Source organism: Hypanus sabinus, chromosome 20 (assembly GCF_030144855.1).
Source record: "Hypanus sabinus isolate sHypSab1 chromosome 20, sHypSab1.hap1, whole genome shotgun sequence".
Taxonomy (NCBI): domain Eukaryota; kingdom Metazoa; phylum Chordata; class Chondrichthyes; order Myliobatiformes; family Dasyatidae; genus Hypanus; species Hypanus sabinus.
This window is the reverse complement of record NC_082725.1, coordinates 59,997,639-60,012,825: the sequence shown is the minus strand read 5'-3', so window position 1 is coordinate 60,012,825 and position 15,187 is coordinate 59,997,639. Positions and strand designations below refer to the sequence as shown.

At 37.2% G+C, this 15,187-nt stretch overlaps 1 protein-coding gene across 4 annotated transcripts in view; it reads right to left on the bottom strand.

The window, feature by feature from the left end:
- Window positions 1–902: 902 nt before the first annotated feature.
- The window catches only part of hivep1 (HIVEP zinc finger 1), a 263,351-nt gene continuing 249,066 nt past the window's right edge, over window positions 903–15,187 (bottom strand). For all 4 annotated transcript variants that reach the window (XM_059945577.1, XM_059945580.1, XM_059945579.1 and 1 more), the window contains exons 8-9: window positions 14,153–14,652; window positions 903–2,578 (exon numbers count right to left, since the gene is read on the bottom strand). In XM_059945577.1, coding sequence (XP_059801560.1) covers window positions 1,463–2,578; window positions 14,153–14,652 — 1,616 coding nt within the window. In that variant the 3' untranslated portion in view covers window positions 903–1,462. The remainder of the gene's footprint in view (window positions 2,579–14,152; window positions 14,653–15,187) is intronic.

The window sequence follows — 15,187 nt, the reverse complement described above, 5'->3', positions numbered from 1 at the left end:
CAGCTTCAAATCAACAGCATTGGTCAATATGTTTTTAAGTAACTCTGGAATCATCCGATCACATCGGGGTCACCAGTGTAGGATTTTGTGAATGAAACATGGGAGAGTTGTTCTATGAGTTTAACAAAAGCTGCAGCCCTTTACTTCCATTCGGCAGATTTTGGCTCGAAACGTCAATTGTATTTTTTCCCATAGATGCTGCCTGGCCTGCTAAGTTCTTCCAGCATTTTGTGTGTGTTGCTGAAGTCATTACGTTAGACACTGTCTCTTAAAATGAACACAACTCAATTGCAGTGTTTGTTAATTATGTAGAACAGCTTCTATTATGAACAATATGTGTCATCTGTCAGCCATCACATTACCCTACAGGGTGGATCAAGAGCTGGCAAGTGATATGCAGACCCAGGTGAGGAGGGGTAAGATACAAGAAAAGAAATAGTGAGAAGCTTGGAGGAGATAAGTGGAGGCTAGAAAGGGCTGCAGATGGTGGAATCTGATAGGAAAGGAAGGTTGAGCAAGAAACAAAGCATGGAAGGTGGGGAGGCAAATAGAAACAGTTGAGGCAAGGGACCCAATAGAAGGATGATGGAGGAAGGTAAAGATAGTAGTGGAGGGCTGGAATTGGTGTATGTAGATTAGGAGAGAGAATATGAACAGAATATGAACCAGTTTATTTGGAATTGTAGAATGTTGCTCCATACATTGGCATCTGCAGACCTGTATTTTCAACTCAGGTAGATAAATTACTAAGCACGTATAAGTTGTGCTGAAGAGCCAGTTTTTGTGCTAGTTAAGTCTGTGACTCAACCAGTCTCTGAGAAGTCACCTTCTGTTGGATGGGCCACTAACACTACTCACAGTTCTTCGAAATTATGGAACTATCGGAAAACCAGCAAAAAAAAATTGCCATTTCTATAAAATGTTTTATGTGAACTCATTTATTTTGGAGAGATAATTTGCTTGAAGTTAAAACAACTCCCAGCAAAAAAGAACTGATCATGGATCAAAAAATGTATACAATAAATATGAGCTGGTATACAATTTTTGCCTGTACACAGAATGACTGTTTCATAGCCATAGAAATTTACATTATCAGTGCAACATGTAGTTAATTTCCTTACTGTAACACCACACATTGTAAAATTAAAAAAAATATTAAGCACAAGCAACTACTTTGCTGTATATTTTATCATCTGTACAGTTCAAAACAAGAAATCAAGAAATCTGAAAGGCACAATTGTTTATACAACATATATAAAAATGACTGTACTGGACAAGGAACAAAAGAAGGTGTCTTTCTCCTAAGTTGGTCTGAGTTTACAATTGCACAAACATTATATCTACATCAAAAAGTGTGCTTTTGGGTGAAGAGAGCCTTTGTGGTAAGAAACCAGGAAGTGTGTTCATCTTTTTCTTAAAAAAAGGATGCAATACCTACACAAAAAAAGGTTCTGCAAAAAATTTATGTTGCTATTACTAATCTGTCTTCATCATCACTGCTGACATCACTGTACTGTACAGTATCTCGTGGAGTTCCCATGGGCTTCCCTGTTACTTTTTCTGGATTAGCAGTCTGATGAACTGGAGACTTGGTCACCTCTTCAGAACTTCCCTTTGAGTGTCCCAAGTCAGAGTTTACCAAGGCTACGGGAGTTGATCTGTTATTGTGTGCCTTGAGATGCATGGTTTTATTAGCACAGTTTTGTCCTTTACCAGTGTTATTTAGTTGTCCATGTTTCCAGTCCATAGGATCTGACAAATACTTCAGGCTGTAAGTCTGGATTTGAGGAGAAACCTGAGAGATCTGATGAAGGGAAATTTCAACCGGAAGGCTAACTGGTGCTTGTTTGGTGCTGGTTGGAAAATCCTTTCTTGTTGAGTACTTCTTGATGCTTCTCTGACATTCTGTCCCAATAAGGGATGGTACAAGTGTAGGCAATGCAATGTTCATTATTTGTACTCCTGGAACATGAGATTTTAAGCCAAGTGTACTTTGAGTTTGTGGTTTTCCAGTTAACACTTGAAAGTCAACTCTGTTCACCGAAAGGCTTGAAGGGATCAACTGTGGACCTGTATTCAAATTCACCAAATCCAAAGGATTTCCTACTTGGAAATCTGATGTTCTTGTACTCTGCATGCCAGCTGAGTTTACTTGTTCAAAAGAAATAGATGGCAAAAGCTTATTTGCCTCTGCTACACTCAATGACTTTGTGTCGCTAGATGCATCTGCACCACCTTGGCTGACAGATGTCTGGTGAATAACACTAAAAGCTGGGATAGTGAGTTGCACTGGTCCTGTCTGGATTGGTACAAATGTGGAGTATGCAGATAAACTAGTGGGAACCAACTGGATGCCACCTACAGGCACCATGCTGAATGGGGTCTTGACCTGCTGTTGAGAGTGAAGGGGCAAGTGACTAAACAGATGCAATGGACATGCCTCATCCAGCACTCTTTGATGCTCCAGCTGTTGTCTCTGCTGCTGCTTGTCCAACTTGTATAGACTACTAATGGGAGAATAGGATGCACATTGCCTTTCTCGGGGCATTTGTGTGGAAATGCTGCTTGACAAAGGAATCTGTAGACAAATATAAATAAAGAAACAGGTTAACATTTTTAGAGTCAGCAAAAGGTGGAAAAATACTGCAAATTATAAGCCCGATACTAAACCACTACTTTTTTTAGTATTCTGTAATTTATTTACAAAAAAAAAATCAATCACCAGTCTGGCTTAAAGTGTCATGAAAATAAATCTGCCCATAATGGATGTTAGAAGTCCAATGTAAAAAAAAATTACAAAGGTTGCATATAACGTGCATGACAGTGATTTTTTTTTTGGATCACAAAGGTTTCTAAACAGGATAAGCACATTTTCAAAATTGTCATTAGAAGTTAATGCTAGAAGTGTTCAAAGGGACCTGGGTGTGATTGTCACTGAAAGACAAACTTCTTTCAGTGTTTTAGCAGATGATAAGGAGGGCAAATAGAATGTTAGCTTTATAAATAATGAGTTTGATTACAGAAGAAAATACCTCCTATTGCAATTGCTTTGGCACCAGTGTGGCTACACCTGAGGTACTGTGTACAGTTTAGATCTCTTTGCCCAAAAAGGACCTACTTATCATAGGGGGAGTGCAGTATATTCACTTAACTGGCTCGTCATTTGTGGAGAGATTGAGTAGACTGCTACTAAATTCTCAGTTTAGAATAATGATTAGAGATTTCATCAAAATTTAGACTCTGAAGTGCAGGTTAGATGCAGGGAAGATCTGTCCCTTAACTGAGGAGTCCAGAACTTGGGTCACAATTAGAAAACAAGGGACAGGGCATTTCAAATTCAGATGAAAAATAAGATGACTGCATTGGTGCTGCTTCCTTCACCCATGCTGAATTCGTTGACTTTACTCACTTTGCCTCCAATTTCCATCCTGGGCTCAGATTCACCTGGTCCATTTCTGACACTCCCTTCCTTTTCTTGATCTCACTGTGTCTGGAGACAGCTTACTTACCGATGTTCATTAAAAACCCACGGACTCTCACAGCAACCTGGACTATATCTTGTCCCACTCTGCTACTTGCAAAAAAAGCCATCCTCTCCTCTTAATTCTTCCATCTCTGCCACATCTCAGGATGAGGCTTTTAATTCTAGAAAGATGGAATTTTCTAGAATGTCCTCCTCTTTCAAAGAAAGGGGCTTCTTTTTCTCCACCATCAACTCTGCCCTCAAGCATATCTCTTCCATTTCATGCACATCTGCTCTTACCCCATCTTCCCGCACCCTACCTAGGATAAGGTTCCTCTTGCCCTCACCTACCACCCTGTGCGTCCACCACATAATTCTCTGAAACTTCCGCCACCTCCAAGCACATCTTTCTGCTTTCCACAGGGATTGCTTCCCACTCTACTCCCTTGTCCATTCATTCCTCCCCACTGATCTCACTCCTGGCACTTATCCTAGCAAGTGCTACACCTGCCCCTCCACCTCCTCCCTCACTACCGTCCAGGACCCCAAATAGTCCTTCTAGGTGAGGTGACGCTTCAGCTGTGAGTCTGTTGGGGCCATTTACTGTGTTTGGCGCTCCCGGTGTGGCCTCCTGTATATTGATGAGGTCCGACATAGATTGGGAGACTGTTTTGCCGAGCATCTACGCTCTGTCCACCAGAACAAGCGGGTTCTCCCAGTGGCTGCCTATTTTAATTTCACTTCCTATTCTCATTCCGATATGCCTATCGATGGCCTCCTCCACTGTCATGATAAGGCCACACTTAGGTTGGAGGAACTGCACCTTATATTCTGCTTGGGTAGACTCCAACCTGACAGCATGAACATTGCTTTCTCAAACTTCCAATAATGAATATTTCCCATCTCCCTTTCCCTCTCTCACCTTATCACTTTGCCCACCCATCACCTCCCTCTGGTCCTCCTCCCCCCTTCTTCCCTTCCTCAATGGCCTTCTGTCTCTTTCACCAATCATCTTCCCAGCTCTTTACTTCATCCCTCCCCATCCAGGTTACCAGCTGGTGTTTCTCTCACCCTTCCTCCACCTTTTAAATCTACTCCTCAGGCTTTTTTTCAGTCCTGCTGAAGGGTTTTGGCCTGAAACGCCAACTGTACTTTTTTCCATAGATGCTGAGTTCCTCCAGCATTTTGTGTGTGTTGTTTGGATTTCCAGCATCTGCAGATTTTCTCTTGTTTGAGAAATATTTCTGCACTCAGAGAGGAATGAACCTTTGGAATCTTCAATGTCAAACTGCAAATGCAGTCACTGAGTTCACTCAAAACAGAGACTGATAGATTTCTAGATCTTCAGGGATACGGAGACAGAGCTGGAAAGTGGAATTGATCTAGAAACAAATTTCCTTTTGTCTTTGATATGGATGGAGTATACTCCTATTATTGTCACTTAATTTACAAACGTTTATACATAAAGAATGAGCCCAGGGTCCTGATGTATATCAGGGTCCTGCCCAGAGTATATTCTTACAGATATTGAACGACAGTGTAATAATTTGATTTTAGTATGACAGTTAAACTTGCACTCAATTTTTTTTAATTGATTTTTTTTAATGCATTTTCTACAACATTACAAATAAAAAAAACCCAAACCAAAATTAAAAATTAATACAGGGCAAAATAAACATACAATACTAATATAATACAAAAAAGATAATTGAGAAAGCACCCAAATTGAAGTCACGTAAAGTTAGTATCCTCCCCAAGCCCCACAACAAAAAAAAACTCCAGACCAACCACAACACAATATAGAGAATATAAATCAGGACATTCAAACCCCCAAAACTGTAAATACACTTGAAAACAGAAGATAATAATGCCTACTACCAAAAAAAAAGCGGGAAGCAAAGGACTGAAAAAAAAACTTAATTAAAAGGAAAGTTATGAAAGTACTCAATAAAAGGTCCCCAGACCTTATGAAACTTTATATCCGAATTAAGAATTGAATAATGAATTTTTTCAAGGTCTAAACAGGACATAATATCATTAAGCCATTGAGCATGTGTGGGCGGGGCAACATCTCTCCATCTAAGGAGGATCAGACGTCTAGCCAGGAGAGAAGCAAAAGATAATATTCCACATTTAGTCGAACTCAAGCGTATATCTGTCTCACCCAAGAAACCAAACAGAGCAATTAAAGGGTTAGGTTCTAAGTGGTGATTCAGAATACAGGATAGTTATAAAAACTTCTTTCCAAAATTTCTCTAAGCTAGGACAGGACCAGTACATATGAATAAGAGAAGCCCTTTTGCATTTATCACAAAGAGGACTAATATTGGGGTAAAATCGAGATAATTTAGATTTGGACATATGGGCTCTATGAACAATCTTAAACTGTAAAAGGCAATGGCGAGCACAAAGAGAGGTTGAATTAACCGATTTGAGAATCGAGTCCCAAATCTCATCAGCTAAAGAGATAATTAAATCAAGCTCCCAAGCCATTCTAATTTTATCCACAGGGGCACGCCAGCAGAATGCTAATTTATCACGAATAAATGATATTAAACTTTTACCCAGTGGAGTAATAGAAAGAAATAAATCCATAACATTTTTCTCGGGCATTCCAGGGAAGTTAGGAATTAAAGGATTGATAAAGTGTCTAATTTGGAGATATCTAAAAAAATGGGCATTAGGCAGATTGAACTTAGCAGAGAGCTGTTGCAAGGATGCGAAGTGATTATCGATAAAAAAGATCTTCAAAATGTCTAATGCCCTTCCTATACCAATCATAGAATGTTGAGTCATGCATAGTAGGTAAAAAAAGGTGATTATGTAAGATAGGACTAGAAAGGGAAAAACAATAAAAACCATTTCCTAAACTGGGCCCATATTCGCAAAGTGTGTCTGACAAGAGTATTAACAATTAGTCTAGACAAACTACGAGGAAGTGCAGAGCCAAGAAGTGCAGAAATAGATAAATCTTTAGTGGAATTCAACTCCATTGCCACCCAATTAGGGCACTCAGGTTGGCTATGAAAAAAAGACCAAAATGTAGTGCAACGTATGTTAGCTGCCCAGTGATATAAACGAAAGTTAGGTAAGGCCATGCCACCCTCTTTTTTAGATTTTTGAAGATAAACTTTATTAATTCTAGAATGCTTATTCTTCCACAGATATGACAAAATAATAGAGTCTAAGGAATCAAAAAAGGTTTTAGGAATAAAAATTGGGATAGATTGAAATAAATATAAAAATTTAGGGAGAACATACATTTTAACAACATTAATACAACCTACCAAGGAAATAGATAGAGGTGACCATTGTGACAGACTCTGTTTTGTAATATATAAAAGATTGGCAAAATTTTCACAAAAAAGATCTTCAAACTTCCTTGTAACTGTAATCCCAAGGTAAGTAAATTGATTATGAACTACTTTAAAGGGGAGGTCACGAAATGCTAATTCTTGTGCTTCTTTATTAATTGGGAAAGTTTACTCTTATGTAAATTAAGTTTATTGCTAGAAAACTGGCTAAACTGATCAAGAAGTGAAAATATTGGAGGTAAGGATGTGGACAGATTTGAAAGAAAAAGTAATAAATCATCAGCATAAAGAGAAACTTTATGCTCAACACCCACCCCCCCCCAGATCCCGGTCAGTTCAGGACAGCTTCGGAATGCTATCGCCAGAGGTTCTATAGCCAAATCAAAGAGAAAGGGACTTAAAGGGCATCCTTGACGGGTGCCACGTATGAGGTTAAATAACTGGGATTGCTGAAAATTAGTCAAAACAGAGGCGGTAGGACACAATTTGATCCAAGAGATAAAACTTTGACCAAAGTCAAATTTTTCTAAAACTGCAAAGAGGTATACGATCAAATGCTTTCTCCGCATCAAGAGAAATAACGCATTCAGGAATCCCAGTTGAAGGTGAATATAAAATGTTAAATAAACGCTGAATGTTAAAAAAAAGAAGACTGTTTTTAATAAAACCAGTTTGATCATCAGAAATAATAGAGGGAATAACAGTTTCTAATCTATGAGCCAAAACTTTGGCCAAGATTTTAACATCAACATTAAGCAAAAAAATCGGCCTGCACGAGGAACACTCTTTTGGGTCTTTACCCTTTTTAAATAAAAGAATACTAGATGCCTCATTAAAAGAGGGTGGCAATTTACCATAATTAAACGAGTCAGATAGTACTGAGAGTAACTGAGGAGAAAGGAGTGAAGAGAATGATTTATAAAATTCTACGGTAAACCCATCAGGTCCAGGAGATTTTCCTGAAGACAATGCAGAAATTGCAAAAGATATTTCTTCTGATGATATAGGCTCATTAAGTTTTGCTTTAAAATCAGATGAAAGCGAAGGAATATTCAGATTATTTAAAAGATCAACAGAAATATTCTCATTCAGAGATTCAGAGGAATAAAGCCAAGAGTAAAAATTTTTAAATATGTCATTGATTTCTAAGTGATCCAATGTAAAATCCCCATCCAGATCTTTGTAATATGTTGTTTAGCTTTAGAACGCTTCAGCTGATTAACTAGAAATTTACCAGATTTGTCACCATGAATATAAAAGCAACTCTTACTTTCAAGAAGTTGGCGTTCAACAGGTTGAGTAGACAGAAGATCAAATTTAGTTTGAAGTTCTACACGCTTCTTGTATAATTCAGGATTATTAGTTTGAGCATACAATTGATCTAATTCTTTAATCTGATTAATTAGGTCTAATCGATCTATACGGGACTTTCTATTAAGATATGCTGTATAAGAGATTATTTGACCCCTCAAATATGCTTTCATGGCATTCCAGACAATCTGGGATGACATTTCAGATGATGTATTAGTGTTAAAATAAAAAGTTATCTGATCCTTAATAAATGTTAGAAAATCATCATCCGATAATAAAGTTGAGTTAAAGTTGAGTTAAAATTCCTCTGAGGGAGACCAGGAAAGTTTAAAGACAAAGTAATTGGGGCATGATCAGAAATCAGTATACTCTGATAATCACAAGAATAGACAAATGGAATAAGTTGATTATCAAGTAAAAAATAGTCAATTCTAGTAAAGGTATGGTGAACATGTGAAAAAATCTCTCTCAGTAGGATGAAGGAAACACCATATATCTGAGATACCATAATTAGAAAGAAAAGAGTGAATAGCTAAAGCAGATTTAGTAGATGATCTAGTAACAGAGAACGATCGATCCAAATTAGGATCTAACCAACAATTAAAGTCGCCACCCAGTATAAGAGAATATGAATTTAAATCTGGTAGTGAGGAGATAAAACATTCAAAAAAATTAACATAATCAAAATTGGGAGCATACAGGTTTGCTAGTACAACATTGGTATTATATAATTTACCAGAAACGATAATAAAACGGCCACTTGTATCAGATATCTTATTATGGAGTTCAAAAGGAATATTTGAATTAATAAGGATGGAAACCCCCTAGCTTTGGTGGCAAAGGATGAATAAAAATGTTGACCCACCCACTTTGACAAAAGCCGAGAATTATCAAAACTACGAATGAGTTTCTTGAAGGAAAGCAATGTCAGCTTTGAGTTGTTTAATATGAGAGAAGACCTTCCTTCTTTTAACAGGATGATTCAATCCCTTTACATTCCAGCTCACAAATTTAAGTGTATTAACCATTATCAATTGTTAGTGCATAGAAGGTAGCAGGCATATAAAAAATCAAACAGTACAATAACAGTCTGGGAGCAAAAATGTAAACATAAATCAGTAGAATCAGTACAGAGACATGTCCTGAATAACAAGGGAAAACAAAAAAAAAACAGTGAGTAGTGTTGGAACTGGAGAATCCACCCCATCCTCGCAACCCAAAACTAGACGGCTACCGAAAAAAGCAGCTAGCTCTACAAAAAATATTAACCCAAAAATGACTTCCAGTTCCGTATCGTTAACAAAGGTTCCGTATATATAATATAGAAAATAATAGCTAATTTATGCACTAGAGAGCAAAATTACAAATAGGAACAACTTCATCAGAAAAGGTATAAAACTTAATACAAAAAAAAATCAGAAAACTAACCTACCCGTGAGAAACTATGAAAGATTGAAAGAAAAATTTTTTTTTAAAAGGGGGGAAAAATGGGGGAAATTATAAATTTAAAGAGAGTACTTATCAGCCATTTACAAAAAAAAAAGCAAATCTTATACTATAAATCAACCAACAGGGAGGCCTTCAATAAAAAACTCCAAGCCTCCAAAACAAATTAAGATCAATTGTAGTTCTCTATAGATAAAGTTATACAGAAGTAAAATAAATTACACAGGTAAAATCTAAAAGTCCGCAGGGAAACATTAAACTTAAATCATCTATTTAGGAAAAATGCACCAAGTCCAAGGAGAGATTAACTACAGCCCTTAGAATCTCAATAGTTAATGTCTGAATTATTCAAGTAAAGTCTGAGTTCGGAAAAAAGAACTTTACTTCGAAAAGTACTTATCAGCCATTTTAGAAAGTCAATCCGGTTCCGAAGAAGGCAAGATGGCTGGAAGATTTCCAACAAACAACTCAGCCTCCTTCACTGATTTAAACTACTTATATTCTCCAGTAGTAAGCGTAATTCGAAGATCGGCTGGATTTCGAAGAGAAGGTCTGAATCCACGATCAAAAAGCACTTTCATTACGCCTTTAAACTCAGCATGCTTCTTCAGAACCTGGGAGGCATAATCTTCCATAAAACGAATATTCGTGTTTTGAAAAGCAAAAGTACCTCTGCGACATGCCTCCATAATCAAACGGTTTTTCACCTGGTATTGATGAAAGCATAAAATAATTGGCTGTGGACGGGAACCCAAAATTGCGCAAGGAACATAAATCCTGTGAGCCCTTTCTAGCTCAGGTGGAGTCAGAAGAAATTCTTTCCCGAAAATCTCAGAGAAAAGAAGAGAAAAATTCAACGGAAGAGCCCTTTTCGGTGGCCTCAGGCAAACCAAGAATTCGTAGATTGCAGCATCTGCTCCGATTTTCGAGATCCGCCATTTTGGAAGTAAGTTTACTGTTCTTCTCTGCTACGTTGGAGCAGAAAGTTTCGAGATGTTGAACACAGCGCTCTAAATCTTCAGAGGTTAGGTTGATGTGAGATAAATGTTCAGCATGGTCATCCATTCTGGCAATAATCTGATCCGATTTTGATTCTAGCTGATTGATAGAAGTTCTAAATTCAGTTTTGATATCCGTTAAAGTATCTTGTTGATGTTGTTCCAAAATAGCGAGAATCTCAGCCGACAGAGCCGTGGAAGTTTCTTTTATCCCGATTTTAGTACCTTTTGCGGCTATTATGAGATAGATGTATTTGCAGGCAGATAAAAGAAAACTAATAAAATAACAAACTAAGGTTTAAAAAGGGAGACATATAGTGCAAAGATAGGAAGTATAACGGAGCAAAAGTTTGAAGCGACTAAACAATCTTACCCAACTTGCACTCAATTTGAATTTGGAGACAGTGCTACAGGACCATCTGAATGCACAGCTGATTTTGAATAGCTGCTGTATGAGCACAGCCAGGGCCCTGTGAATATCAACACTTGTTCAGCACAAACTTTCTGAGATGTGTGTATTGAATCTTGCAGCCCTTGAAGGTACAACATCAGGGCTCATTTGGCGAGGTTGGGGAAATTAATAAAACTGAGGATTTAAATTTACAAGTTCTTACATCATATAGAAGTTAATTTAACAAATAAATCAATAACTCATTGTCTAAAGCAGCTGCAAAGATCAACTATAGTGACACTCACAAGCTGGATATATGGATGTCATATCATGAGTACAAGGCTGATTCCATCCTGTGATAGCTGGAGAACATGAATTGTATGAGGGTGAATGTACAGGAGCACTATCTGAATAGAAAACAGGTTCAAGCTGTAGTAAGTTAATTCTTATTCTTAATAATGTGTTGTGAAAATGGCAAGAGAATGGGCAGCTTAAAACTGAAACTTTAACTGAAAGTTAATTTTCTGTTGGCGGTTAAAGGGATATGGTTTTGTGGTTTCATCCTGAAAATTAATTGTAATCCCCATCTGTACTATTAGTGGTTAAATTAGATATTACTGAGCAAGTCTTTTGTGGCAATATTGATTTGAGTGAATTCCTCATTCTTAATGGGTAGATAAGTTCCTTTAGAAGATCTGACATTCCTCATCTAATGGAAAGCAAAGGAGCTTCTGCAAGGTAAGCAAAGAACAGACAGTATACTAGAAAGATAATGTGAATAACAGATGGTGATAAAGAACCGTGAAAGGAAACAAGACACTGAGGTAACAATGGATCATGCTTTAAAAGTCATTGGAGTGAATAATTAAATCAAAAGGGTAATATACTGGGAAGGAAATAAATGGATCATAAAGTCTATCGCATAGAAATAGGCCCTTTAGCCCACCAGGTCTAAAATGACTGCCAAGTACCATATTTATATTAATGGTATTTATCAGTACTTGGTCTTTTGCTTTTAGTGCTCATCTAAATGTTGTGAGTGTACTAGCCTCTGCCACCCACCTAGGCAATGTGTTCCAGATTTCAATTACTTCTTCACTAAAAAGTTCTTCTCTAAATCACCTAAGGTCATTTGGTAATTAACTAGGTGATCTGAGAAAGCACTTCAGTAAATTATCAAAGAGGAAGAATTTTCGATATGTATTGGATGAGCAGAACAGGGGAAAAGGTGTCTCATTATATTTAGTTTGGTGCAGTGAGTGGCTGAACTATGCACATTATGAATTCCTCAGAGCTTGAGTAATTTATTTGATCTAAAACAGATGAAAGAACTATAAAAATAAAGTGGCTTTCTGTTCCACATATAGGCATTTACATGCTTTCAGACTAACATCAGGAACATTCCTTGCTGATCCTTGGTTTGGAATGAGACTATTGTACCTATTGTGGTCTTATATAGATGTTAGGCCAGTTCAATCATGGAGTTTGGGCTAATTTTAAATAACCTGTTGACTTATACCATTATGTGTAGCATCTAATGTATGGTGATATGTTGAATGAGTAGCCGCTGCTTGCAGAACTACGGTCAGTTGTGATGGTTCAATGTGTTGAGTAGTTCATTGGCATCATCACATTAATACGCAAGTGAAAGACAGCTTGCTTGGCAGAGATACCAGTATGAGAAAGGCACAAAAGGAACCAACTCCTCAAAAAAGTCTCAACATTTTTCAGGAGAGGGAAGAGAACTGTTCTATAAAATAAAGCCATTAAAAGGCAATAACAGAATGCAATTTTCCACTTTAAGCATCCACACTATAGAAGGAAAATACTGAACCTTTACAAAGTGTAAATGGAAATGAATAATTCAATACATGAATGTGGACTAAACCGCTTGCTTCTGCCATATATACTATCTGTAACAATCCACAATAACTGGTCCCTTAAAGTCTTCCATGATAAAGCACATTAAATATTTTTGGTTTTCTCCTTTGACAAGTGAAAATAGCCTTAATGCACTAACCTACAAAATGCCTGGCACACGGACTGTGGAGATCAAAACTCTTGGGGCCATTTGAATTTTTTGACCTTAGCCAAAACAATGATAGTGGGGAAGGACAAAAGTCAAATTCCCACTCTGTACACAACACATTGTCTAGAATTTGGCATTCCTCAAAAATTCCCTAAAATTAGGCTACAATGATTTAAGTATCCCAATGAAAGACCTTACTCATAATTCATTTAGGAGTACCGATTCAGTTCACTGAATGCCCTTACAGTTATTGGGCCAAGAGCAGGGATTAAATATCCTGAAATTCTTTAGATATCAATCTTAATGCTCAAGTAACAAAGACCAAAAAATATTAAAACAAAAGCAGCCACAACCCGAACACATGCACTGTGCATTACAGTTTATCAGAAGATGCAATTCACAGCAAAAAGAATAGAACTACAAATTTGCTTAACATGTCACCTACTGCTGATTACACTGGACAATAAAGATGTTGCTTCCTGAATACTTTTGGGTGTATCTTATGGATCTTGGGCTGCTGAATTATTATCCAAACATTCACAAGTACTGCTTTCATGTCTCTTTTCTTTGTACAAGTACACATTCTAATAACTCTAATAATTACTCACCCATAATTATTTCAACTACACAAAAGGCAAAGAACACTTGATGGGTCAAATAGCCTAAATCTGCTCCTATATCTTATGATCTTTATGAATTTCAAGTAACTGGACTTAATTCAAATGCAGTATAACCATGTATAAATTCACAATGGCTGATGAAGGACACTTCTGAAATACAACTGTACTTCAGATCTATACTGAACTACAGAATAACTTTTATAAGGCAGTGCAGGTTATTATGTATTTCAACCTGCAGCAGTAGTTAATAGAAAGCTGTGCAAAACATTCTAATAACTTTTGAGAACACACTTGTTGCCTCATACAGACAGAACTAATGCTTAGCCAAGGAACAGAGAACCATAATTATTTACATGATGCTAAGATTCTGCTCTCAAGGCCTATCAGATAAAAATAAATTATGGTTTTGATTATTCAATGGTACTTTGATTATACTGTAAAATTATCAGATAAAATTAGGTCTGGCTTCAAAACAATTCTGCACGCATTTTGGATATCACCCTTCTGATTGTAAAGTTTATATTTATGTCCTGGCTTTGGATTAGAATACAATTCAAATTATGTGTTGGAAGACAGGTACCTTTGAATCATCTGTGGTTTTCCTTCCAAGAATTTCTTGTAGATTCTGGCTGTCGGCTGTTACTTGGTAAGCAGGAGATCTTGGTCTTGCCATAGGCAGTACTGCTCCAGCTGCACCAAATGTGGTTTTCTCCTCTTCACTCACATGCCAATGGACTGGGGAGAACTTTGACTTTTCTGTGTTCCTTTCAGTGTTTCTAACATTTTGTGGAAGCCAAGCACCAGCCACTTCCTCAACAGTATTGGTCTGCCCAACACAGTCATCTGCTGTCCTTCCCACAGCAGCAATTAGAGAGACAGAGGCAGCATTCAAAGTGCCAAGCTGGTCATTTTTCTGTGCATTGTGCAGGGGGCTAGCTGCCACAGAGGGAGTGGCTGACAGCCCAGCTTCCCCTTGACTGTCTTCATCATCATCATCAATTTCATAATCTTCTTCATCTTGACCATCAGAGTCTTCAGCATCAGAGTAGAGGCATTCATTTCCACCTCTTGCTTTATCACCTGTTAAACAAATAAAACTGAGAAGTAACAACAGAAACTAAATAATTAATGCTACACAAAGTGAAACCATTTTACTCTAAACATCTGCAACACATTTGAGAATAAAGCAGAACTATGAAACCTCCACAAAAATATCCAGCAGATTATAAGTTATGTTCGCTCACTTGGATTTGTCTCATAACATTTGCTTTACTTAAAAGTCAGAAGAATTATTTCTTGACTTTGATGCTGTACATCTTTGTGCAAACAATTGCTATAGAGTTCACTGAAAACCCACTTTATACCTGAGCTAACAGCTAAAAGGAAATCTGATCCATCCACATTAATTGTATTGCTTATATCCTTCATATTATTAAAATTCTTAAATATTTCTGAAAATATATCCTTTCTTGGGATTGAAAAATGTTTGTAAGCTCAATGTTTAATGTCCGTTCCACATTGTACTGGAAATCATATTTACATGCTGCTGCAGAATGCATAGAAAGGTTCTCCAACAAAGTGGCTGGATAGAGAATTCAAGAACTTCAAAGCAATG